General features: G+C 35.8%; 1 protein-coding gene, 1 long non-coding RNA gene and 1 other non-coding gene across 3 annotated transcripts in view; 1 reads left to right on the plus strand and 2 right to left on the minus strand.

The window, feature by feature from the left end:
- Positions 1–17,447, plus strand: part of MCMDC2 (minichromosome maintenance domain containing 2) — a 33,611-nt gene extending 16,164 nt beyond the window's left edge. The window contains exons 10-14 of the mRNA XM_054590220.1: positions 3,059–3,225; positions 3,709–3,888; positions 7,415–7,557; positions 11,764–11,873; positions 17,281–17,447. Coding sequence (XP_054446195.1) covers positions 3,059–3,225; positions 3,709–3,888; positions 7,415–7,557; positions 11,764–11,873; positions 17,281–17,447 — 767 coding nt within the window. The remainder of the gene's footprint in view (positions 1–3,058; positions 3,226–3,708; positions 3,889–7,414; positions 7,558–11,763; positions 11,874–17,280) is intronic.
- A 1,583-nt stretch (positions 17,448–19,030) lies between these two features.
- On the minus strand, positions 19,031–22,216 carry LOC129084185 (uncharacterized). Its single transcript, XR_008530570.1, has 4 exons — positions 22,131–22,216; positions 19,761–19,874; positions 19,426–19,502; positions 19,031–19,289 (listed from the first exon to the last, which is right to left on the minus strand). It is a non-coding gene; the product is annotated as an uncharacterized LOC129084185 (long non-coding RNA).
- LOC129084499 (small nucleolar RNA SNORD87) lies at positions 19,576–19,664 on the minus strand. The gene has a single exon (XR_008530622.1). It is a non-coding gene; the product is annotated as a small nucleolar RNA SNORD87 (small nucleolar RNA).
- Positions 22,217–24,580: the final 2,364 nt, after the last annotated feature.

Consider the following 24,580-nt stretch of genomic DNA (forward strand, 5'->3'; position numbering starts at 1 on the left):
TATGCGAGCAGTGGAGATACATTCACACATGTGTTTCCCATGCCTTGTTGCCCTTATTACACATAGCATTTGCAACCACTATGCAGCTACACAATTTGTAATCAGTTTTGTTTTCTCTGGACTTCCACGTATTGCAAGTACACTACAAAGCAGTGCTTATGTTACATATCAAAACATTTGCAATTGAGTAAGTGAGGGAGTTAATAGCTCCCAAGAGGACACTTTCCCTTCCAACCAGACTTGCTTTTTATATAGAAGGCAGGCAGTGGCAATCTAAGAAACACAAATGACCAAGGAACCCCCATCACATCTTTTCTTACTTGGTTACTTTCCTGCATTTGCCAGCTACTTTCACTGAAAATGATAATATAGGGGGAAAGAGAAAGATAGGGCAAGGCTTCATTTCTTTTCCTTTTAGTCCTTCCTTATTCATCAGTGAGCTAATTCATCATGTATTACTGATGCATATCAAGAAGCAAAATAAACAATTTTATGCAGCATTTCCACTGTTCTGGGAAGAAATATATATATAGTGTGTGTGTCTGTGTGTATGTGTGTATATACATATACATATATATAGTATATGTTCTGCTATGTGTGTATATACATATACATATATAGTATAAGTTCTGGTAAGAACAGTATATATATATTGTAGGTAGTAAATACATACACACTAGCTACAAAATAAACTACCTATATTAGTGATTTCACATGAGTTAAAAAATCATTTATTTGTATTTAAGATTGGTATTGCACAATATAAAGATAAATGGCAAAATTCATGCCAATAATTAAAAATTTTAGTTTTAGGCCCTGGCTGGGTAGCTTAGTTGGTTAGAGTATCATCCTGATTCAACAAGGTTGCAGGCTCTATACTTGGTCAGGGCACATACAAGAATTAGTCAATGAATGCATAAATAAGTGGAACAACAAATTGAGTGCTCTCTCTCTTTCTCCCCCTCCCTCCCTCTCTCCCCTTCCTTTCTTTTTTCTCTAAAATCAGTAATTTTTTTTAAAAAATTAGTTTTAGAGTGGCAACTATCTCTATTACATTTTTTTGGTAACAGCTTTATTGAGATATTTTTTGCATACCATACAATTCACCACTTAAAATGTAGTTTACTGGTTTTTAGAATATTTACAGAGTTATACAACCATCATCACTGTCTACTTCCAGAACATTTTCAGAATCCAAAAAAGGAAACCCCATACTCATTAGCAATCATTCCTCCAAACCTCATCTCCCCACAGTCCCTGGCAACCTAATTTGCTTTCTGTTTCTATAGATTAGCCTGTTCTGGACATTTCTTGTAAATGGAATTATACAATAATGTAGTCTTTTGTGACTGGTTTCTTTACCTTAACATGTTTTTGAGGTTCATCCATGTTGTAGCATGTGTCAGTACTACATTCCTTTTTTTAAAAAGTTATGATAAAATACATATAGCATAAAATTTACCATTTATAATTCAGTAGCATTAAGTACATTTATAATGTTGTGCAACCATCATTATCCATTTCCATAACTTTTTTCATTATCCCAAACAGAAACTCTGTACCAATTAAACAGTAACTTCCTATTCCCTGCTACCTCCAGCCCTTCGTAACCTCTATTCTACTTTCTCTATGAATTTGCTTATTCATAGAACCTCATTCCCTTTTATGGGTGAATAACATTTCACAATATATATGCCATTTTTAAAAAAATGTATTCATCTTCTGATGGACACTTGGGCTGTTTCTGCCTTTTGGCTATTGTGAATAATGCTGCTAAGGAACATTTTTATACAAGTATCTGTTTGAGTCCTTGCTTTTAACTCTTTTGAGTATTATACCTGGAATTGGAATTGCTGGATTATAGGATAATTCTATTTTTAACTTTATAAGGAACAACCAAATTTTCTACAGTAGTCATACCCTTATACTCGCAACAATAATGTTTGAGTGTTCTAATTTCTTCATTTTACCCCATTACATTTTATAAGTAATAACATTTTTAAAGGAAAAAGCTTTATATATTGAATATTAGTACTTTTAGCAGCTTTCCACTGTTTTGAGTAACAGGCCCAGATTTTCATTTTACACTAAGCCCCAAAAATTATGTAGCTGGGACCCTGGTTGCTAGAATGACAAAAATTAAAAAAGGCTGACAACAACCAAAGTTGCTAAGGCTGTGGAGAAGCTGGAATTCTCATATATTATTGATGAGAATATAAAGTAGCACACCATCTTACAAACTGCTATGGCAGTTTCTATAGAGTTAAATATATATCTATAGAAGGAAGAAATATATACAGAAATATATATATATATATATATATATTTTTACCTTATGACCCAAGAAAAAGAAAAACATATAAAAAAGACTTATCACAAGTGGAGAGAAGACTAATTTGAGAAATGCTTGGGAGATAGAATCCTAGAAATAGGATTGAATTCATAGGTTAAATGGCTATAAGAGATGAGGGACAGATAGAAAAAAGAATAGAATATTTTCACACGTTTTTTGTTTGGGTTTTAAGTGGATGGATAGTGATGCCCCACTCATGAATAATGCACACAGAGCCATTTGAGAAGAAATGATTTGGTTTTGAATATGCTGAATTTGAGATATATGTCCCCCTAGTCCTTGTAGTTCATATTCTCTTTCAATCTTTTCCTTTTTCACTCACACAAAAATAGCCCACTTTCTATCATTGTTTTTCCACATAAAAGAACATGGCCCTATTTCAGCCTCCCTTGTAAGCCTGCACTGAATGACCAATCTCCTAACCTTCTGCCCATTCCACCCAGAAACTGACCACAATTCTAGCTTCATGCTTTGGACAGCTGGTTCTCATCAAGTCACAGGACATATAGACATTCAAATATTTTCTTGCCTTGTTTTTTTTTTGGCATATTTTTGAATTTAGACACATATCTTGCAGAAGAAATTTACTTGTGTCTATACTATCTAAAATTTAGACAGTAAGATTCTCCATAATAATATTACTGATTTTTAGATATACAGACCAAAATGAATTTAAGTAATAAATGCATAATGTCTTTGACTTAGTTATGGAAAGCAGAAGCATCACAGTATACATCCCTGGAAAGAAGTTTGGGGATGATATCGATCAACAAATGACTTTTCCAATTCAGTGCAGTTTTTGGTCTTTCGTTGATATGGAATCATCTTCAAGGAAAAGCACGCAGAAAACCAACACTCTAATTGGTCAGATGGTAAGGCATTTGTATATTTTATTGTTAGAATATTATTCAGGAAATTTAGCCACAGATTTTAATCTTAGTGCTTTTGCTGTTCTTAGTGTTTTGTTGTTACCCATTTCTATACTTACTTGGGTACTAAAACTAAATAATGACACAGTTTGAAAATTTTACTGTTTTTTAAGTGATTCCAAGCAGGTATCTGTTCACTAGAAATTGTTATTTGAATTTGGGAGAGGCTGTAAAGAGTAATACATAAGAAAATACTTAATGAAGAATATTTTTAAAAAATTAGTCACCACAAAGTTCCTATGATATTCAGGAATCATTTTAAATAATAATTAGTAATAACAAATCATAATTATTAGTTATTAGTATATAATTTAGTATAAGCAAATATAATTATATGACTATTTCAATAATTTTATAAATATTTCCAAAGTCTTTGTGAAAATACCTGAGTTTAATGTTTGCCTTTTACATTTTTGTTTGATGTAGGATTGCAGTTTAATTCCAGCTAATCTTGTAGAGGCATTTGGATTGTTGATTAACTGTAATGAATCATCTCCTTGCCACCCATTTCTTCCTACTGTGCAACATACTTTAAAAAAAGCCATTGATCCTGAAGGGCTGCTTTATTTAGCTTCTGAACAGTTCACAACAGAAGATTTTGAAAAGGTAAAGGTAGAAAAAAATGATTACAAAGAATACTTGTGGTAATGGTTCTCAATGTAAACACAACTTTGAACATTCAGTTTTCTGTATTTAGGGTTCTTTTATTCCAACTTGCTTCTAGCTTTTAAACATTTTGAGAACATTATATAGAAAATATTTAGGATTATAATTCAACAAAAAACTATAGTTGAGTTTATTCTTTGTACCACTATCCAAATCACTATAGCATAAAGAATCTTAATGAAAGAAATCAAAATAGATCATTTGTATGGAAAATTATGATGAGAGGCTGTATAAATAGTTTTTTACATTTTACAGGCTATTCAAAGGGATTTCCTTTATATGAATACCTTCAGCATTCTGACTTTAGGGAATATCTATCAGGACTCACTCAATCATTTTAATGTCCTAACATAAAAACATGTATGACCTATTTAGAGAACCTGAGAGTAGATGATAAAAATTTAGTAATGATTTTCATAGTAATTAAAGGTACTCAAGTATTTACAAGTGAAACCCTTTTAATATTGACTATTCAGAAATCTGTCCACAGTCAAGTATTTGAATAGGAGAGATAAAAGGCAGGTAATATTGGGAAGTGGAAATCCATGGGTCATTAAAATTTGTTTTCACACTTGCCCTCCTTGTAGACATACTGCATGGGTATGAAAAAGTTCAAAGGTGTGGTATACTTAAAAGTAAATTATGAGCATTGTTTATTCACATACATTAGAATAGAAAATACAGTACAATAAAGGTGTTTTTGTTTATTTTTGCATATTAGAAAAAGTAGTTTGTCTCTAGGAATTAAGATACTAAATATGTAGACACACTAATGACCTGGAGAAACTTATACCCAGTTTTTCCCTGGAAAACAGAAACAAAAAAGTTTATGGATTTATTAACTAGGTATTTACTGAATACTTTATATATATGAACCCATTTCTGTTTTTTTATATTCTCATGGAAATATAAATTTTCTTTAAATAGTTTATCACTTAGTTGAGATAAAAATAAGATACATGAAACAACTGAGGGACATCTTAAGTGCTAAACAGGGTAGCGCTGACTATAGGTACTTTTAAGACTTTAGAAAGGAGGATATCAAGTAGAATAGAAGAGTTGGTAATATTTCATAAGTAAGGTCACTCTTTATTTGGGCCTTAAGGAAAGGTAAGATTTAGATGACAGGAAAGATGGGCATGTAAACAGAAATAAGAATAAGAGCAAAGACATAAAAGTAGAAATGAGTATACATGGAAAACCACGAGAAGACTTGCCTGACTAGAACAAAAATTGTATTATGGAGTCACTGGGATTCAGATTTGGCAAATAGGCCTTGAAAAGCTCAGGCAAAAAGAGTTTATAGTTGATTTGTCCGACTGGAGAGAACAATTATAGACTTTACTAGGCTAGTGAAATAATGAAAATGATTTCCCCAAAAGACAAATCTGTCTATCACACAAAACAGACTGAATGGAATATGTTGTAGCCTTAGCTCTCCAGGGGGTAGACTGAGATGGAGCTTAGTGTGCCACTGATTATTATGGAGAGCTTCTACCAACATCTGTAGGAGTGAAACTAGAAAAGTTAGCATTCGTGCTGCCTGTCACACTACCAGAACTAGTAAGTAGGGACAAAATTTGACTCTTTCTGGGCACTTTATTCAGATGGCCAGCAATCTGAGATGGTAGGGTATGTACCGTAAAAGTCTGTCTTATGTCTCCATCTTGAGCTCACCTTTTTTATAAGGAGAAGAAGGTAGGTAAGGAGTTTGGAATCCAAGAAAAAAGTAGGTAAGGGGATTGGAATTCAAGGAAAAAGGTTAATCAGATAAAAGGTGCACTCCAGTGATTTTCCTAGTACTCTTGCATTTGCTGACCCACGAGTCTTCATCTGCATCCTGGTTGGCAGACATTTCCTCCCTGGAGCACAGTGGCTCAGATACTATCTTGATCTTTTGCAGTCCTGCTGTGGATTCAGAGTAGGTCCAGTCATACATTCCAGTTCCTGGAACGATAGCTTTCTACATGCATTAATCACCATACCTATTGACTACGTAACTAAAGCTAAACTTTTTTAGCTTTTCAGTTCCCCACCCCCCCCCATCAGAAGGGAAAAGAATGCAGGATTAGACAGAGGAAGGAGCCAAGCTGTGGTACAGGTCCAAAGATAGCCTTTGTTGGCCCCACAGTGACCTCTGTAGCTAAAGAGACCCATCAGAGTTGCCCTCCTTTATATAAATGGAGGGGCTTTACATAAATAAAGGGGCTTTATAATAACCTCCCCACTTCCGCCTCACTCACTCATTTAATATGGGCTGTACTGAGGCAACCCCTGAAGAAGTTGACAGCTGGAGGTCATATACTGACAGCACTCCCGGAAGCTGGGGCAACAGTCCTTTTCTGAAAGGGGGATATAGGTGGCTCATGACTGGACCTCCATAGCATAAAACCTAGAGAGGGCTGCTGATGTCCTTATTATCATCCAGCTCTGAAGGCCTGGAGGGAACTGTGGAGTATAAGAAAAAAGAAGACCGGACATATCCAACCCAGGACATATACAGACCCTTTAGAAAAGTTGTTTGAAAAAGTATAAATATTATAGTTAACAGCAACATTATTTTTAAAGATTTTATTTATTTATTTTTAGAGAGAGGGGAAGGGAAGGAGAAAAAGGGAGCGAAACATCAATGTGTGGTTGCCTCTCACACGCCCCCTACTGGGGACCTGGTCTGGGACCCAGGAATGTGCCCTGATTGGAAATTGAATCACCTACTCTTCAGTTCACAGGCCAGCTCAGTCCACTGAGTCACACCAGCCAGGACATCAGCAACATTTCTATGTTAATTTTTCTATGAGTTTTAAAAGCAGGAAACAACTAGGATTGTTGAAAAGCCCGGAAATTATGTTATTGAATGAGGACTTAAGAAACTGGAAATCACTCAGAAGGAAAAACCACAAAACTCAGAGAAAATATTGATAATAATTATGTTGAAAACTTATTCCCTACTCAGAATCTTACTAAATCTTCAAGGCCCACATTCATAGTAGTTAACACAATTTCTCCCACATTGCTAATGTTCAGTTGTGTTCTATGAAGGGAAGAAATGAATTAAGAAGGGTACCAATGAGGGAAAAGTTACAAGGAAATAAACTGTCAAAGAATTAAAGCTATTCAAAGAGATATGAGTTTCTGAAGGAAGTCTCTCTCCCATTGAAAGGATCTGAGTGAGCCCTTATTCCACTGGAAGCAAAGACTTGAAATCCATTCCAATACATTGCACAGAACATTTCTGCCCTAAGAGGGAGGAAGAGATTATTTAGGGTAAACCTAAACATTCTTACAAGTATAAGGGTATAATTAAAATGCTCAATTATTTTGAGATGGCCCTAGACATTTAATCAATTTTAATGTAAATAAAATATTCAAACATTTAAAAATAAAATGACAATATACCTTGCACTTTTGCAATATTGATTCTATAATGAAGTCCGAGTTTCTTAAATTTTTCACATTTTTTATTTAGCTGCTGGCTCTTGCAAAGAATTTGAATGTAGAATTCAGCTTGGAGGCAGAAAGAATGATTCATGGCTATTATTTAGCAAGTCGCAGAATCAGAACTGATTCTGTATGTGGATCAAAACTGTCAGCATCTGCATTGAAATATTTGTAGGTATTCAATATAAAATTTTAAAGCCAGTATTGACTTTTAAATGATATATTTAATTAACTTATTTGTCTGTTTCATTGGTTTTGTTTGGTTGTTGGTTAGTTTATAATTTACTTTGTTCCAAAAGAATTTAAGGTGACTCCAGTTCCTTTTGTTATATACAATATTGTATCATCTGAACCTCCAATGAGCTGTTTTGACTAAATTAATTTTTTATTGGACTCTATGTTTCTGAGAGAAGTATACTGATTTCAAATGAAAATGATTGTTTTTTAAAATGTGACTGTTTACATTTGTAGGGAGTTAGAAATTTTCCTTTACCTTTCTTGGTTTTTCTGGCTGGTCTAGTAATTAAATCAACATAAAACAGATTTAACAAGAGATAATTAACCAACTTTAATTACATAATATATATGGGAAACCCACATACATGAGACGTTCAGGGATAGAAAGTTAAAATGAGTATATGTGACATTCTAAGATAAGGATAAGGTAAAGTGCCTTGGGGCTTCAGAGGGGAGGAAGGTCACTCACAGGACAGCAGCTGGAGCAGATGTTCAGTAATTAGGTATTTGCTCTGTCCTACAGAGACTGTAAAAAGTTATCTCCAGTAATAACTCATTATGGGCAAGTCCCCAAATTTGAATTCTTTAGTCACGGATAACAGTTTTTGTGTATTCTTCCAGAAATTATCATTTAAATACTAGCATGTACAAATATGTAATTTACATATATGATGTATTATACATATTTATTTGAATGTTTTAGATGAATATCTTAAATATTACACATACATACATATTACAATATATAAATATATCCCTATATATTACAATATGTAAGTATACAAATATGGATATTCTTTTTGCCCAAATAGAATCTTGCATGGTATATGGGAGGTCTGACCAAAAGATATCCAGTCATGTAATATGAAAAATAGAGATATTTATTGAAGAAGATACAAGATACAAGAAACATTGTATATAGGACAATGACACCTCAGTCCCCTTCAAAGTAGACACCTTGACACCTCACATAGTTCTCCCAAACGCCATCAGCTGCCCCATCACATTTTCTTGTATCTCATATATGTCCTGAAATCTCTTCCCTTTTAAAGGTGATTTTAATTTGGGGGAAAGCCAGAAGTTGCAGGGCACCAAATGTGGGCTGTTAGGGGGGCTGAGTCGCCTGGCTGTTTGCTGTTTAGTCAAAAAACTGCATGAGATGTGATGTATGAGTGGGCACATTGTTGTGATGAAACTGCCAATCACCAGATGCCCAAAGCTGCAGCCTTCTGAATTATCCAAATAGTTTCCACAGAGCACAATATTTGATGCAGATTCATTGCTTTACTTGCTCAGTCATTTTGAATGTCATGGCCACACAGTACACATGCTCACTCAATGGCATCTACTGCCCCCACTGACTAGTACAGTGAGGTCACCATTGCTCATGCATGCGCACTCCAGTCCACTCTCCTTGACTGCAAGGTTACATTGATGTTGCACAAACCGTTCTTATTGTATTAACAATGGCTGGACTTCTGCTGGACAGACCTCATATATATTATACTCTCACACTATCAGCACATCAAGAATTATGTCATTTTGTTTTAATAGCCACATTAAACTGTAGTGATGTGGCTGTACCATAATTTAAATAGTCCCCTACTGATTGACCATTACTTCATTTGATATAGATTAATGTATAATCTCTAAAAATTATAAAACAGGACCAGGAGTAAAGTAATCAATTTAATAAATAAATATCTTGTTATAACTGAAATATAAAATAAGACAAGTGAGGGACCAGCAGAATATATCAAGTATGGGCCTAGAAGAGATAAATATGTTTAGTTAATTTTTCCCCAGTATATTTATTTTCACAGAGATGAAAAAAAATGCTAAAGACAAGGTAGAAATCAACTGTGATGCTTTAAAATGATAAACAGAATTATATAATGCTTTCCATTTTCTGAATATATAAAATACTCAAAACAATACTTTATACTCCAAGATTAAAAGCTTTGAAAATTCTATTTTTTTCAATTTTATTTTATTTAGTTTTAGACAGAGGGGAAGGGAGGAGAAAGAGAGGGAAAGAAGCTTTAATGTGTGGTTGCCTCTCATGCACCCCCTACTGGGGACCTGGCCTACAACCCAGGCATGTGCACTGACTGGGAATCGAACTGGTGACCCTTTGGTTCACAGGCCAGCACTCAATCCACTGAGCCACACCAGCCAGGGCTGAAAATCCTATTTTCTCATAATTTTTCTCTGTAGTAAAAAAGACATTTTTTCATTTAAACTCACATAGCCTCTGTTTGCATTTGACTATATTGATCCAAAAATAAAGCAGAGTTAATTTTAATATAACTGTACTTTTTCTCACTGTAGAAATAAACCCTAGAGGCAGAGATGAGAGTTAGGAAGTGGCAAAGTCAATAAACCACTAGTCAAAAGAATCATAAAATTTGAATTTTTCTCCTGCTTAGATACCTAATATGCCATCCTTGCTTTTCTAAAGAAGTAGAGCTGAACAACACTCTCTTTTTTTTTCCTAAAAGGCTGTATACCTACTCTGTGCTGGTCATTTTTTATTTTATTTTTTAGTATTTGTGTCTTAGTCTTTATTGTATTTTTTTTTTCCCATTACCATTTAGTCCCCTTATACACCCCTCCCCCAGCAATCACCACACAGCAGTCTATGTCCATGAGTCCTTTGTTCTTTTTGCTCAATCCTTTCACCCCCTAAACTACCCCTACCCCTCCGGCAACTACCAGGAGTTTGGGTAAGACATCAGGAACATGACAATCAAATCTGTAAAGAAATAACTCTGGAGAGAACTTCACAAGTTTGAATGATGATATTAGTCTAACAAGAAGAAAATTAATAAGATAAATGTAATGTCCTCAATTAGATCTCAACCTCCCTAGTACAAGTATGAATGGATGGGAAAGGTTGATATGCCTTAATATGAAAAACACACGATTTCATCCTTTTGATGGTTAATGAGTAAACAATATAACATGGCTGTTAATAATACTGTGATTTGGGGTTGCATTAATATAGTATCATGAATATGAAAATGTTACTTCTGTTTCTCTTTCATTCTGCTGGTCAAATCACACCTTTAATAATACTATACTGAAAAGGAATATTAACAACATCTGCTTATTAACCAGAGTGATGAGGGTCCTGAATGTTATGTCCTATGACATCTTAAAAGGACTAGAGATATTTATCTTGAGAAAAGAAAACATGAAGCAACTAGAAAAGTTGTGCTGAGTATGTGAAGAGCTGTCATATTTAGGAAGTAGTAGGCTTGTTCTGTAATCCCAGGAGACAGAACCAGCAACCAGTGGATGGAAAGTACAGTGAAACCAATTTCAGCTTACATTTATACAATCTTTGTGGGTGAGTCCCAGGATTTTCAACTGCCTTACTTGAAATCACACAACCCCTTTGAATTATTATCCCCATTTTACAGCTGAATTTCAAAATAATATCAGAAATTAAATGATTTATACAATATCACACAGCTAGTAAATTCTGGAGACTTAGCCCAGTTTTTCTAATTCCTAAGTCCAGCAATCATTCAAGTATATTATAAATGCCTAATGAGAGTTTAAGGGAGATTTTTTCCAGTAATCTAAAGTAGTTTAAAAATAAAGGAATGGATTGCCTCATAATTCCTAGTGAATCCTAGGAAAAGTTCAAAAGAGAGTAGACATAAATTAGTCTGGGATGTTGCAGAGAAAATTCAGTTTTCTGATGGGAGTTTGAACTTCAATCTCAAAGGTGTCTTCCAACACTGAATTTTCAAGATTCTACGAGGACTTCAAATAGATGAACTGGAAGAAAATATCAAGGATGTGTCTATAAGATATTTAGTTAGGTTAATTTTCCCAACTCTGTATTTATCTGAGCAGAATTTAGGGAAATAGGGTATAAAATAATAAAGTTAAGCCAGGGTGGAAACCAACTCTTTGATAATGTCAGGATACTTGCTTATTCTGGAAGAGTCTGTTCAACTTCATAAGAAAAATATATGCTTTGAAAATTAAGTATTCTTTCAAAAGAAAGAATATGCAGATCCTTAAGATGTGGCTTATGGTCACATATGTCTTGATTTGTTACTGCCAAAATATATATTATCTTTATACTATCAACATATTTTGATCGGTATCAATTTTCTTTTTTAGAGTTTCCCTATCTGAAGCCCATGCTCGACTGAACTTAAGGAATAAAGTGTTTAAAGAAGATGTACTAATTGCAGCCTTATTATTTGAAACCTCTCTCACATTGAAATATGGTAATCTTTTAAGTTATTAATAATGACTACAAATAATTATATTTAAACAAATATTTTTACTGTTAAGTTAAAATGTTATATATTGTATATTCTAAATATTATTTTAAAGAATAATAAATCTCAGGTAAGGCAAGTTTTAATTTAAACATTTACTACTCGCTTATAGGCAGTATCATTATATTAGGTTCCTTATTGTGCATGATTTTTTTCTATACCTGAATTTTTGCACTGTTTAAATAATTGTAGAAAAGTACTTTATACATCAAATAATTTTAAATGTATCTCCCTTTTAAAATAACATGCGACATTTAATAGTCATGCAGTCAGTCCCCAACTGTGGAATCAGGCACAGAGCCAAAGGAAATGTGATCATCTTGCATCACCAACCTCCTATGAATGGCTAGTTGTAACACTATGACTATAGCATTTAATTATTTGAAATGAATGGAGCTTATATGGTTTTGCTAAAACCTAAAAGGACACTTAATGTAAGAGTAAAGGAAATTCATTTTGTTGAATTATATGAGACATTAATTTTGATGAGATAAACCTTGCTTCAAATCAAACTTTAGTTCCAATCCTGGTACTTAAAAGGATGTTTTAACACTGACTTTTCTGATTGTTCATGTTTAGTGCTTAAATTTGTTTTACATTCAATTTATAGTCATAACTTTTTGCAAATATCCTTTAGAACATTAGAACTTTGTTCTATTATCTAAATCAAGCATTTCTAGCCTAAGATCCATGGATACTTAGAGAGTACTAGAGGCTTGCAAATCTCTAAATTATATGTAAATTTGTATATGTATTTGTTTTTTGCTTAGGGAGATAAATCATGATCCCTAGAAAAGGTAAATTATCATCCTGAGTTAATTTTATTTACCAAAAGATTAAAAACCTGATTCCCAACCAGTACTAAACAAGGGGAAGAATATATATTTTTAATTTGCTTTATCTCTTTATCCTTCTCTTAAAATATATTTAAAACATAATTGTTAAAATCTAAGACATTATTTTATGTGCCATAAAGAAAAAATGCTGCCAATTTTACTAAGACATGCTATCAAAGCCATTTAAGACACCACTAGATTCCAGTAAGATGACAAAAATGTGTCTTTGAACTTAAAGTGTATAGTATTTTTTTAAGTACTCCTGTAGTAGTATATGGCTATTTTCACTTGGTAACTACTTTGTCAAAACTTTTTAAAAGCACATAAAACGTTTGTTGAGAGAAAACTATGTGAACATTTTTTTCCTTTAATTACTTTTTGTTTTCTTAATAAATTTGAGTTAGGTATATTGTTTTTTTTGTCTTAAGCAAAACAATGTTAAGAGCTCCTTAAATGTTACTTTAAACACAGCAGGAAAATCATCTATACTAGGATATTTTTCTTGTATGCAAAAACCAATAGGTTGTGCTCATGAACTAGATTTAGGAGTTGGGGCAGCAGGGAGGTAGAAATTAGGAAAACTCCCAGGTTTCTGCCTTGAGAAACTAAGAGGATTATGGTGTCATTTACCAAAATCAAGAAGAGAGATGATTTGGGGGGAAAAATCATATTATAGATATGTTTGTGATATTGTACAAAGGTATTAATAGACTAAGATGATGGAATTTCAAAGAGTTTCAACCTGTAATTTAGGAATCATCAGCACAGAGATGGTACTCAAAGCCATGGAACAGATGAAATCACCTAGAGGCCAGAGAACTCATGACTCCCCTTAAAGTTTCCAGTATTTAGATATGGGCTTGAGGAGAGGGAACTCAAAGAGACTGAGCAGCAACTATAATGTAGAAAGAAAATCTAGTGTGGTACTAACAAAGAAAGAAGAGTTTCAAGAAGCAGTGTAGCAAACTGTATCATGTGCTGAAATTAAGTATGATTAAATTTGGCAGTCTAGAGGTTGTAGGTGGCCATGATCAGGCTAATTCAATGGACTCGGGACTTGGGTAGGGTAGGAAATGAAGGTATGAAGATAGCTCACACAGACAACTATGAGACGTTTGACTATAAAGATGAGTAAGGAAATAGGGTATTTGCTGGAGAAGAATGTGTGGTCTAGGGTTGTTTTTATTTTTAACATAATAGATATTATGACGTTCAATAGAGAGTAAACTAATGATTCTACAGAAAGAGGGGAATCTCGAAAGAGTGATGTTCTCAAAAAGGTGAGAGGGGATGGAACTGAGAGCACATGTGAGGTATTGGCCTGTGACAGAAGAGTCATTTAATTTTATAGCAGGGAAGACAATGGGTGCAGAATTAGGTACGTCTGTAGATTTTGTAATATACTCTACACAAGGTCATCAACTAAAAACAAAAAGTATGAGAAGAATGGACTATTACAGTCATTGTGGGGGACAGAAGAGCAGGTGTGCTCGAGAAGTTTAGCAGGGTTGTCAGGCAGCACAGTGACCCATTTCAGGTTTCTGATTAACTTAAAGTGAACCCAGAAATGCCAATTACATTTTAACTTACAATACACAATTTTATTGTATATTAAATTATAACTTACAATTGCAATATTATTTTCTGCCTAGCAACCTGAGTGCAGGCACAAAGTAAATGGTTTGGTTCATGAAGAGCTGAGGTTTTGATAGGTAAGGGTGGCAGAGTATTGCAGAGGGTAAGGGAGTGGGGGCCCTGGCAAAGCGGGGACTCAAACTGGTTAAAAGAGGGAGATGAATTGAAGCAGACTGGCAGTCTCTGAGCTAGAAGCCTGGGAGGTAGCATAGGGGAGCAGGACATTTAACTCATGGCTTTAAAGTAAGTTCCTGGTAATATCAGTTTCCTGTCAGCTTGAGAATGTGTGGTGGAGGTAGAAGGGAAAAGGTTAGGACACTGGGAGGATAGGAGTTAAATGGGTCATTCACATGGAAATCACTGAATGACAGATATTGGGGAAGAGGGAAGATTGTGAGCCAAGGGCTGAGGGCTGGCTGTTGACTGTGGAAGGGGAAGGGATGATAAAGCCCAGATGGCACTGCGAATTATATAAAGATTTGTATCGAGAGCAGGAGCAAGAATGGTCTGGAAGCAGCAAAGGGGCAGCAAGTTAGGCACCGCTCCTGTCATGATACTGAGAAATGTTGGGTATTTGGGGAAAAGCAGCTTCATCTCTAGAAAGCCACCAAGGAAAGTGCTCCCCAGGATAGCAGGTTTCAGGTAAGGTAAAGCAGTAAAGGGAGCAGTCTCCAAAGTCTGAGGCTCTAAGAGTTTACCGCTGACAGGTGGCTCTAGGAAGGCAGGCACTGTCAGCTTGGCTAGCCCTGTACCCTGGGCCAGGCACATTCAGATACTCTTTCAATGAATCAATCAATGAAACAGAATTTAAGAGCTTAATTCCTACAGTAATAGTCAAAAGTAGTGTTTTTAATTGTGATGAAATACACATTACAAAGGGGTACACCCCCAAATTACTTATAAAAAATTGTGTATTTATTCTTACATGTTTAAACTTCAGTCACCTTCAAAGTACTTTTTATTTGATGCAATACACTTATTGAGACTTTTCCCACTGCTGAAAAAGTTTCTGCACTCTTTCTGATGCCGTTTAGTGCTTCTATCAGTCTTTTTGTTTCACCTCTTCCACATCGGCAAAATGTTTCCCTTTGAAGACTTTTTTCATCTGGGGAAACAAAAAGTCACTCAGGGCAAGATCGGGTGAATAGGGAGGGCAGGGTACAGAGGTCATGCCATTTTTGGTCAAAAACTGCTTTAACACCCAGCATAGTGTGGGCAGGTGCACATGCGTATCACTTGTCATGAAATGGGCAAATGTGTGGAGTCTTCAAAAAAAAATTCACTGAAGCTGAACAGAGCCTCTCACAATGCCAGCGGGTACACTGACACAGGTGGGTTCCTAGAACACTCACCTAGTGGGCGGGGTGGGGCAGGGAAAACCCGCCCTCCGGAAGATTATTTCCATTTTCTTCGGGGGGCCCTCATATATAAAATTTGTCATCTTAAGCATTTTTAAATGTACAGTTCAGTGATATTATGTACATTCATTGTTGCCATTGCCCACCTCCATAACCTTTTCATTTTCTCACTGAAATCTTGTTCCTGTTAAATAACTCCCCATTCTCCCCTTCTTCCAGCCCCTATCTCTATGAATTTGGCTTCTCTAGGTACCTAATATAAGTGGAATTACATGTCTATTTTGCTTAGCGTTTTCACTGTCTTCAAGGTTCACCCATGTTGTGGCATACATTAGAACTTTCTTCCTGACTCTGTAATATTCATATTAACATATATATGCCACATTTGGCTATTGTGAATAATGTTGCTGTGAACTTTAGTACACAAGTATCTGAGACCTTCCTTTCAATTATTTTGGGTATATATGCAGAAAGGAAATTGCTGCAGCATACGGTAATTGTGGTTAGTTTTTTTTGACCAACTGCCATACTGTTTTCCATAAGGGTTGCACATTTTACATTCCCAACAGTGTACAAGGGCTGTAATTTTTTTTCTGATAGTAGTCATCCTTATGGGTGAAGTGGTTATCTCATCGTGGCTTGATTTACATTTTTTCTGATTAGCGTTGAGCCTCTTTTCATGGCTTATTAGCTATTTGTGTACCTTCTGTGGAAAAATGTCTTAAGTGTTGCTTTTTCACTCTATTGGTTGATTGTATCTTTTGATGCATATGAATTTTTATTTTGATGTGGTCTAATTTATCTTTTTTGTTACCTATGCTTTTGGTGTTGTCCTAAAAATCATTGCTGAGTCAGATATAATGAAACATTCCCCCAATGTTTTTTTCCCTAAGGATTTTAGTTTTAGTTCTTACATTGAGGTTTTGGATCTATTAATTTTTGTATACAATGTAAGTGAAGGGACCAACTTAATTCTTTTGCACATAGATATCATTTACCCAGCATCATTTGTTGGACTGCCTGTCCTTTCCCTAATGGTTTTGGAACACTTGCTGAAAACCATTTAACTATATATTTGAGATTATTTCCAGGATCCTATTCTATTACATAGGTTTGTATGTCTGTCTTTGTTAATGGTTTTTAATTAAGAAATGCATAACAATGTCTTTATCCCCCATCAACTCTTAACCTTTATCAAATAATTATTAATGTTTCCCTACCTTCCAATACCCACCGCCTTACGTTACTAGTCAGCTTCAAAACTGTAAAGACTATTTCAGTGTAAGGCAAATTTCTAGTTCCAAACTTTAAAATATAAACATGTCTTCTATTGGCCCTGGTACCAGTGTGTACATTCACTGAAGCTATTTATTGGGTCTCAAAAGGTCAGATTTAAATCATGATTATAAAACTATTAAATAGGTCAGAACTTAATTTTAAAAATTTCACTATTTTGTTGAAAATGTGACTTATTTAGCATTTTAAGGAGTAGTTTTTTACATTTTTTTCCCCTTCTCCACTTAGGGGCCACTGTATTTTGTGTTGCTCCAAATGCAGTATTTCCATTTGAACTATATAATGAAGAATATTTAGAAAAAAGGGACATCTATCTTACTCAATGCCAACAACAGCTCCTACAGTTTATTGCCACATATGGACCTGGGACAGCTCTTTTCGCTAGTGATGAATAGACAGTCTGGGAAAAATTTCCTTCATTTCTACTTCAGCCATGGAAAAAAAAGTGTGACTTTGAAGTAATGCTTCAGCTAATACTGTATATAGGAGTACATTAGAATGCTTCCTTAAAAATACAAGTTTCTTCAAATTAATTGCTAACACTAATTCAAATCTCAAAACCAGTAACAGAAATTTAAAACTTTGAATTCTATTTCAAAAAACAAACAAACAAAAAAAACCGCTGGCCAGCAAAGTATACCAGTGGGCGACAGATTAAAAACGCAAGCCATTCACTATTTTGACATTGTAAGTTAAGCAATGTATTAAAATAAAAAAATTTTTATGTAGTTCTCTCCTTTTGTCACAAGATGGCAGCAACTTCAAATGAAAGTATTCACAAATTATTTTAATTGGCTCTTTAAACCTCAGATACCTACTCTGAAAAGGTAGGGGGACCATGAGAAAATATACTTCTTGTAAAACCCCCAAATCCTTTTTTCAACTTAAATTTTACTCACTAAATTAAAGTCATCACAAGTTTGCCATCTTATTAACCAAGAAACTACCACGAGTTCTTTAGGAGCTTAACCATAAGGTGGGACAGTTCTCACTGTAAAGGACTTTTGACAAATCGTTCACTATTTCCTAGTCATTTGACAATATTCAATATCCACTGGTGCCAGTTTTCAGAAGGTAGTCATTTTGAAAAGTACCCAGTAAAATATTATATTCAAGACTTTATTAAAACTGGAAGGGAAATAGTTTTCAAATGTTACCTCTAATGAAGTGATTATAGATGTTGCAGTACACATTTTATATTTTGCCTTTCCATATTGAAGTTATAACCCCAATGAAAAACAAATTACTACGGGACTCAACAGAAGTAAAGTAAGATTTAGTTAAATCTTTACCCAGGTAGGAATTCAGTTCAATTTTAGAACTTTTGTAAATTCTCAAGTCCTGGACAGACTGACCTACCCAGTCATTATTTTCTTTAATATAGTAATTACTTATACTAGGATTATGATTACTTTTTTGCTCAGAAGGGCAAAAGGAAATTAACAAAATTTGTAGGTCACAGCTGAAACCTAGTTATCCCCCTTACCCATGGGCCATATTCCAAGACTCCCAAGTGGATACCTGAAAGCATGAATAGTAGTTTTTTCCTATACATACATATGTTTGCTAAAGCTTAATTTACAAATTAGGCACAGTAAGAGATTCAATAAAATTATACTGTAATAAGTTATAAGGGTTTCTCGACAAACACTGATGGCGTAAGACAGGTACTAAGTAACTAACAGGCTGGTAATGTAAAATGTGGATACAATGGATAAAAGAATGATCACATTACTGAGAACCATGTGCAACTTAAAACTTAGGAATTACTTCTGGATTTTTTCAATTTATTTTTGGACTGTGATTAAATGAAACCATGAATAAATGAGGACTACTGCACTACATTTCAGTCACTAGGTTCTGAAGGGAGGCCCACATAGTTATCTAGTATGCAGTAGTTAGGACCTATCCAGAAATCACCTAAGCCAAGAAAGAGTTTAAGAACTAGGTAAGAGGTCCTAGAAATATCTTCCCAGCTGCTGACCACCTCAAGGAAAGTAACTATCCGAAACATACTATCCCTAAAGTTAAAAACAAGTCTGACTAGTGATTGTGACAATGGAGCTGTTTAAAAGAAAACAGATTACCCAGCAATTAAAAGGATTCAAACATGTATTTTCTACATAATTTATTGTAAGGTGATCAGTGTTAAATAAAATATTTATTTTCATGACTTGCTTCAATTCATGTCTTCTTGACAAATTCTGTTTCTCCCTCCGAAATGTCACATGCCACACCTGGGGGGCGGGGGGGGGGGGGATCAGAAACCAACAGTGAAAATCATTCTGTACTCAAACACAAAGGCAACTAACATGAAATGGTCCCAGCCCTTTTACATTATCCGTAGAAGCTTAATAAATTATAATTACTTACCTGAGGCAATGAAGAATTTTTGTATACCACAGCCAAAAACTTGAACATTCATTCATTCATTTGCTGCTACCTATATGCTGAAAAGAACATTTCACTGATTTTAGTAAAAAAAGATTGCATTATAGTTGAATTCAAGCCTCAATATAGATTACTGGCATCTCAGTCTTAAATTATTTCTTCAAAGAAACCCTCAGCTGGGTAAACGGCAAAAAGTAATTTTAAGTCATCATTGTGCCAGTTATTAAACCTTTCTGTCAAAAATGTATTTTTCAGGAACAATACCACAAATACGTAAAAAGAAAAAAAGCACATAATTTAACATTAACCTTTGGTACCTTGTTACATGCAGTGGTACTCCCAGGGGTTTAGTCATCCTCTACGATTAAGTTTTTGGAAAACATTCATTATGACAACCTTCATTCATCTTCAACTCACAGACCGTGTTGCACCTGTAAATTAATGTTTCATTGTAAATTTTTATTTGTATTTGCACCCGTTTGCCATGCAGGAATGGTTTTTTTCCTTATCAAAAACTGTACACTATAACCATACTTGAAATATTCCTGACTGACCATTTTTCAAAAACTAACATTGAGACCATGGGGGAAATTTTCCATTTGCTGTTTAACACAGCTTTAATAGACCACACAAGAACATACTTGCTGCTTAATTCTACCTTTTTGGTAGTTAAAACTGGTAAGCCTAAAATTTTAATTTCTATTGTACAATGACTTGAGAGTATATTAGTCCTTTCGACTAATTAGGCCCTAATAATTCCATAAACAATCTTTCCAAGCAAGAAGTGGTTCATTAGCATGGACAGGGAAAAAAAATGGTGGATATATTTATGTTCTTTACTGTGGCAATACAGATTATAGAACACAGTGGTCCTAATGAGTACCCAGCCACTGCTTTTCTATCTCAGAGCCTGACAAGGATGAGACATAAGGCAGGTTAAAGGTTAGATATATAAAGTTAGGCATGCAAACCTCCAACTAAAAGCATCACAATGGCAAATCTAATAGTTTTAGAGCAGAGATAAGCACACCATTAGTAGACATAGTCCTGTAGAATTAAGTCTCAAGTAGGTACTGCAAAGGGCATGGCCAGGGTCACAGATGTTATCCTAAGGGAGGACAAATCCTTGAACTAGACAACTATTGGAAATGATTTATGAAAGCACATCAGATGTTGGCCCCTGCAAAATAATTTATCATTTTCAAGTCTTGAAATGCTCAAGTATTTCACACAATCCATATCAGGAACACAGGCTATCAGTTACGAGTAATTACAACTTGGAAAATTTCAGTTCAATATTTCATAGGAACCACTGACAACTACATGCACAGTCCCATTTGTGTAAAGCCTAAAACAAGAAAAATGTTTAGGGTTACAGATTTATGTATAAAACTGCTACCCATCCCACTCCCCCTCAAAACACCAAGAGACTTGACACAAAATACAGAGGATGGGAGACGGGAAATGGGATAGGAAAGCAAATAGATACTATAGTATTAGTAATATGCAAGTTCTTATTAAATGGCTTGATGGGCTGTCTCATGTATTTATTACGCTGCAGAATTTAAGTACATTCTCAGTATTTCCATTAAACATTTAGTTTGTAAAACTTTTTAAAAACTCCCAATACTTTGCCATGAAAATAGGATTCAAGCCACTTATGTCTCAACAGGGATAAGAGCAAATACAAAGTACTTTAAGACATCACATTTGCCCTGTCAGTGTTCTGAATGAAGCAACCCTGGGAGAAGAGGAAAAAATAAACCACACGACATTCATTTACAACTTGTTTTTGAACAAGCAACATAATCTTCCAGCTGTTGGCCAATTTCTTCTCCAGTATGAGCAGAAACAGACACCTGTACGTAAATCAAGCCTCTAAAAGTATAGCAGGCATTTATGGCCTAAGGGACTTCTGTACAGTACATATTATTCTATAACCTCAGGGCCAATTTTTAGAGTCTACTTAGAAAAGATCCAGCCCTGACTGATGTGGCTCAGGGGACTGAGAGCCGGCCTATAACCCGAAAGGTCACTAGGTCGATTCCCAGCCAAGGCCCACGCCTGGATTGAGGGGCCAAGTTCCCAGTTGGGGGCGTGGGAGAAGCAACCCATCCTTTCGGTGTTTCCCTACCTCCCTCCGTTTGCCTATCTAAAACTTAAAAAGGAAAAAAATAAAAAAGATCCATAACAAATCCCGACAAGTAGCTCCACTGTGTCGAGACCGTTATGTGTCGCCCGTTTAAAGGACTCTGACACCGTCTAGGCCACCATCTAAGACGCTCACAAAGCTTTACTAGGGATATACACAAAAAGGCTCCGGAGAAGGCCAGAGCACAAAGCCACCAGCCGCACCTTCCCGCCGCTGCGGATCCAACTAGATCAAATGGGTCATTAGTATCTGAGCTCAGTCGAACAAGGCGTTGACTTAACAGAGGGGTCAACACTCACAGGTAGTTACAAAACGCTGAACAGAAGGCGTGGAGGAAAGCTCGTGGCCGCGTTAACTGGGCTTGACGCAGCTTGAGGGCTGCGGAGGCACATGGCCCAAGGGACAGAGACCTCACAAATGGAGGCCCCAAGCGCGGGATTCAAAGGGCGAAGGCCCCAAGGCGGGCATGGGTTTCCGCAAGGAGTCACGTTCCCAGCAGGAAGAGAGGAAAAGCTGATACCGCGGGGACTCCCACCTCGAATAGCCTGGAGACGAGTCCGCGAGCGCTGCCGCCTGGCCCACACGACACTCATCTCCACCACAACTCCGTCCCCGGCCACGCGGAAAAGGAAGTCGTTAGCCGGCGCAGGCCCTTAAGTACTGCTGTGGCCCCGCCCCTTCCGGACTTGGCCCCGCCCCGGCGCTAAGCGCGTGGTGGCGTGTAGGGTAAGACCTGGACAGTCAGCCTTTTCCTGGCGTTAGGGGGCGAGCCGCGCACACCTCAGGGTTTATTGAGAGTACTTTGGGAGCTCCCAAAGAGTCTTCTAAGGCAGGGGAGAGGGAGAAAAGAAGGAAGGAAGGGAGAGAGGAAAGGTAAGTGTCTTCAAAAGCGTAGGAAATAGGTGGACAGATTAGCAGAGTGTGTACATCCACAGTGTGTGTGTTTTAAACAACCTAAATGTCCAGAGATTTGTAAAATTAATTATAATACCTCCCTACAGTGGGTTGGAAATCCTACTCCCGTCTGGTAAATATATTTATCCCCCTCTTCCGAACTGTTTCAGCCCATCTCTCTCTCCTCAAACCTCCTTTCCCTTTCCCCTCATCCTTAGCTAATAATATATCAGTCGGGATTCCTTAAGAGACAGAAATCACTCGGTAATTTAAGCAGGAAAACTTTAATATCAATAATTATTAATCATAACAACAGTTTATTAAGAGAAATAAAATTGTAAATAATAAAATATGGAAGACTCAGATACAGGGAGCCACCACTCCCTCCAGGCTGAGGCAGGGCTAGTAAGGAACAGATTTGGTAGTGGCTCCTCCAGACTTTGTTACTCACTGAATGATGAAGTAAGCTGCCCTCTGGGTTGCTATGTGAGGCTGGCCACAGGGAACTGCTGGAGCCTGGTGAGAGGAGAAAACCCCAAGTGTAAAGAGAAGCTCCTTCTTCCGGCAATCTCCCTTCACCTTATCTCCTGCTCAAAGAGTTGTCCCTTCAGGTATCCTCTCTTTTTTGGCTCATCAATCTCTTTTAGCAATTCCAGCAGCATATAACCAGTTTCCAATTTCTTTGTACGGTAAACTTGTTAAGTTTTGGCTGTTTAGTATCCATTCCTACTTCTTTTGAGGAAAGCACATATTGATGTTACTCAAATTTACAACTCACCTCCAAACTCAACACTCAGTTTTCCTATTTCACCATCTTCATTGCTGAAGGTGGGGACAGGTAATAAACATAGACCTGATTTTTGACCTTTCATTTTCTTCTTTTCTCTCTCTCTTTTCTGTTGAAGGCTTTGTGTTTCTTCTTCCTCTCTAATGAGAACTTACTTGAGGTCATTTCTTGAGATTGCTCTTTCAATATAAAATTTAATGTTTATTCTTTTGGGCTTTGCTCTTATTAGTAAAGGTCTTTTTGGAATTTAGAATTCCCTTTACCTTCAGGATTATCACCTTTAAAGGGACTTAAGAAAGTCAACATAGAAACTCAGTGTTGCCTGATAACCTTTATTTAAAAAGTCAGTAACTTCCCATTATACTTAAAATATATTCATTTGCATATATGGTTGACTTTTGACAAGGAAGCCAAGACCATTCAATGGGGAAAGGACAATTTTTTTAACAAATAGTGTTGGGAAAACTGGCTATCCACATGCAAAAGAATAAAGTTGGTCTCTTACCTTACATTACATACAAAAGTTAACTCAAAATAGATCAAAGACCTAAAACTATAAAACTCTTAGAAGAAAACATAGGGGAATATCTTCATCACGTTGGACATGGCAAGGATTTACTGACTATGACACCAAGAGCACAGGCAATAAAAGAAAAAAATAAATATATTGGACTTCACCAAAATTAAAAACTTTTGAATATCAAAAGACACTGTCAAGAGAATGAATAGACAATCCATGGAATGGGAGAAAATATTTGAAAAGCATGTATCTGATAAGGGATTAATATCCAGAATAGATGAAGAACTACAACTCAACAATTGAAAAACAGTATAGTTCAAAACTGAAGAAAGTTCATGAAGACATTTCTCCAAAGAAGATCTACAAATGGCCAATAAGCATATGAAAAAGTGTTCAATATAACTAGCCATTAGGGAAATGTAAATCAAAACTACGATGAGATACCACTTCACATCCATTAGGACAACTATTATCAAAAAATCAACAACAAAATAACAGGTGTTTGCAAGGCTAGGAGAAATGGAACCCTGCACTTATTGCTAATAAGAATGTAAAATGGTACAGACACTGGAGAAAACAGTATAGTGGTTCCTTAAAAAGTTAAATACAGAATTACCCTATGATCCAGTGATTCCATTTCAGGGTATGTATCCCAAAGAATTGAGAGCAGAGAATCAAACAAACATCTGTACATTAGTGTTCATAACAGCATTAGTCACGATAGTGAAAATGTAGAAACAAATCAAATGTCTATGGATGGATGACTGGATAAACAAAATTTGGT

Source organism: Pteronotus mesoamericanus, unplaced genomic scaffold (assembly GCF_021234165.1).
Source record: "Pteronotus mesoamericanus isolate MK-2021 breed Mesoamerican mustached bat unplaced genomic scaffold, CSHL_Meso_final scaffold_174, whole genome shotgun sequence".
Lineage (NCBI taxonomy): Eukaryota > Metazoa > Chordata > Mammalia > Chiroptera > Mormoopidae > Pteronotus > Pteronotus mesoamericanus.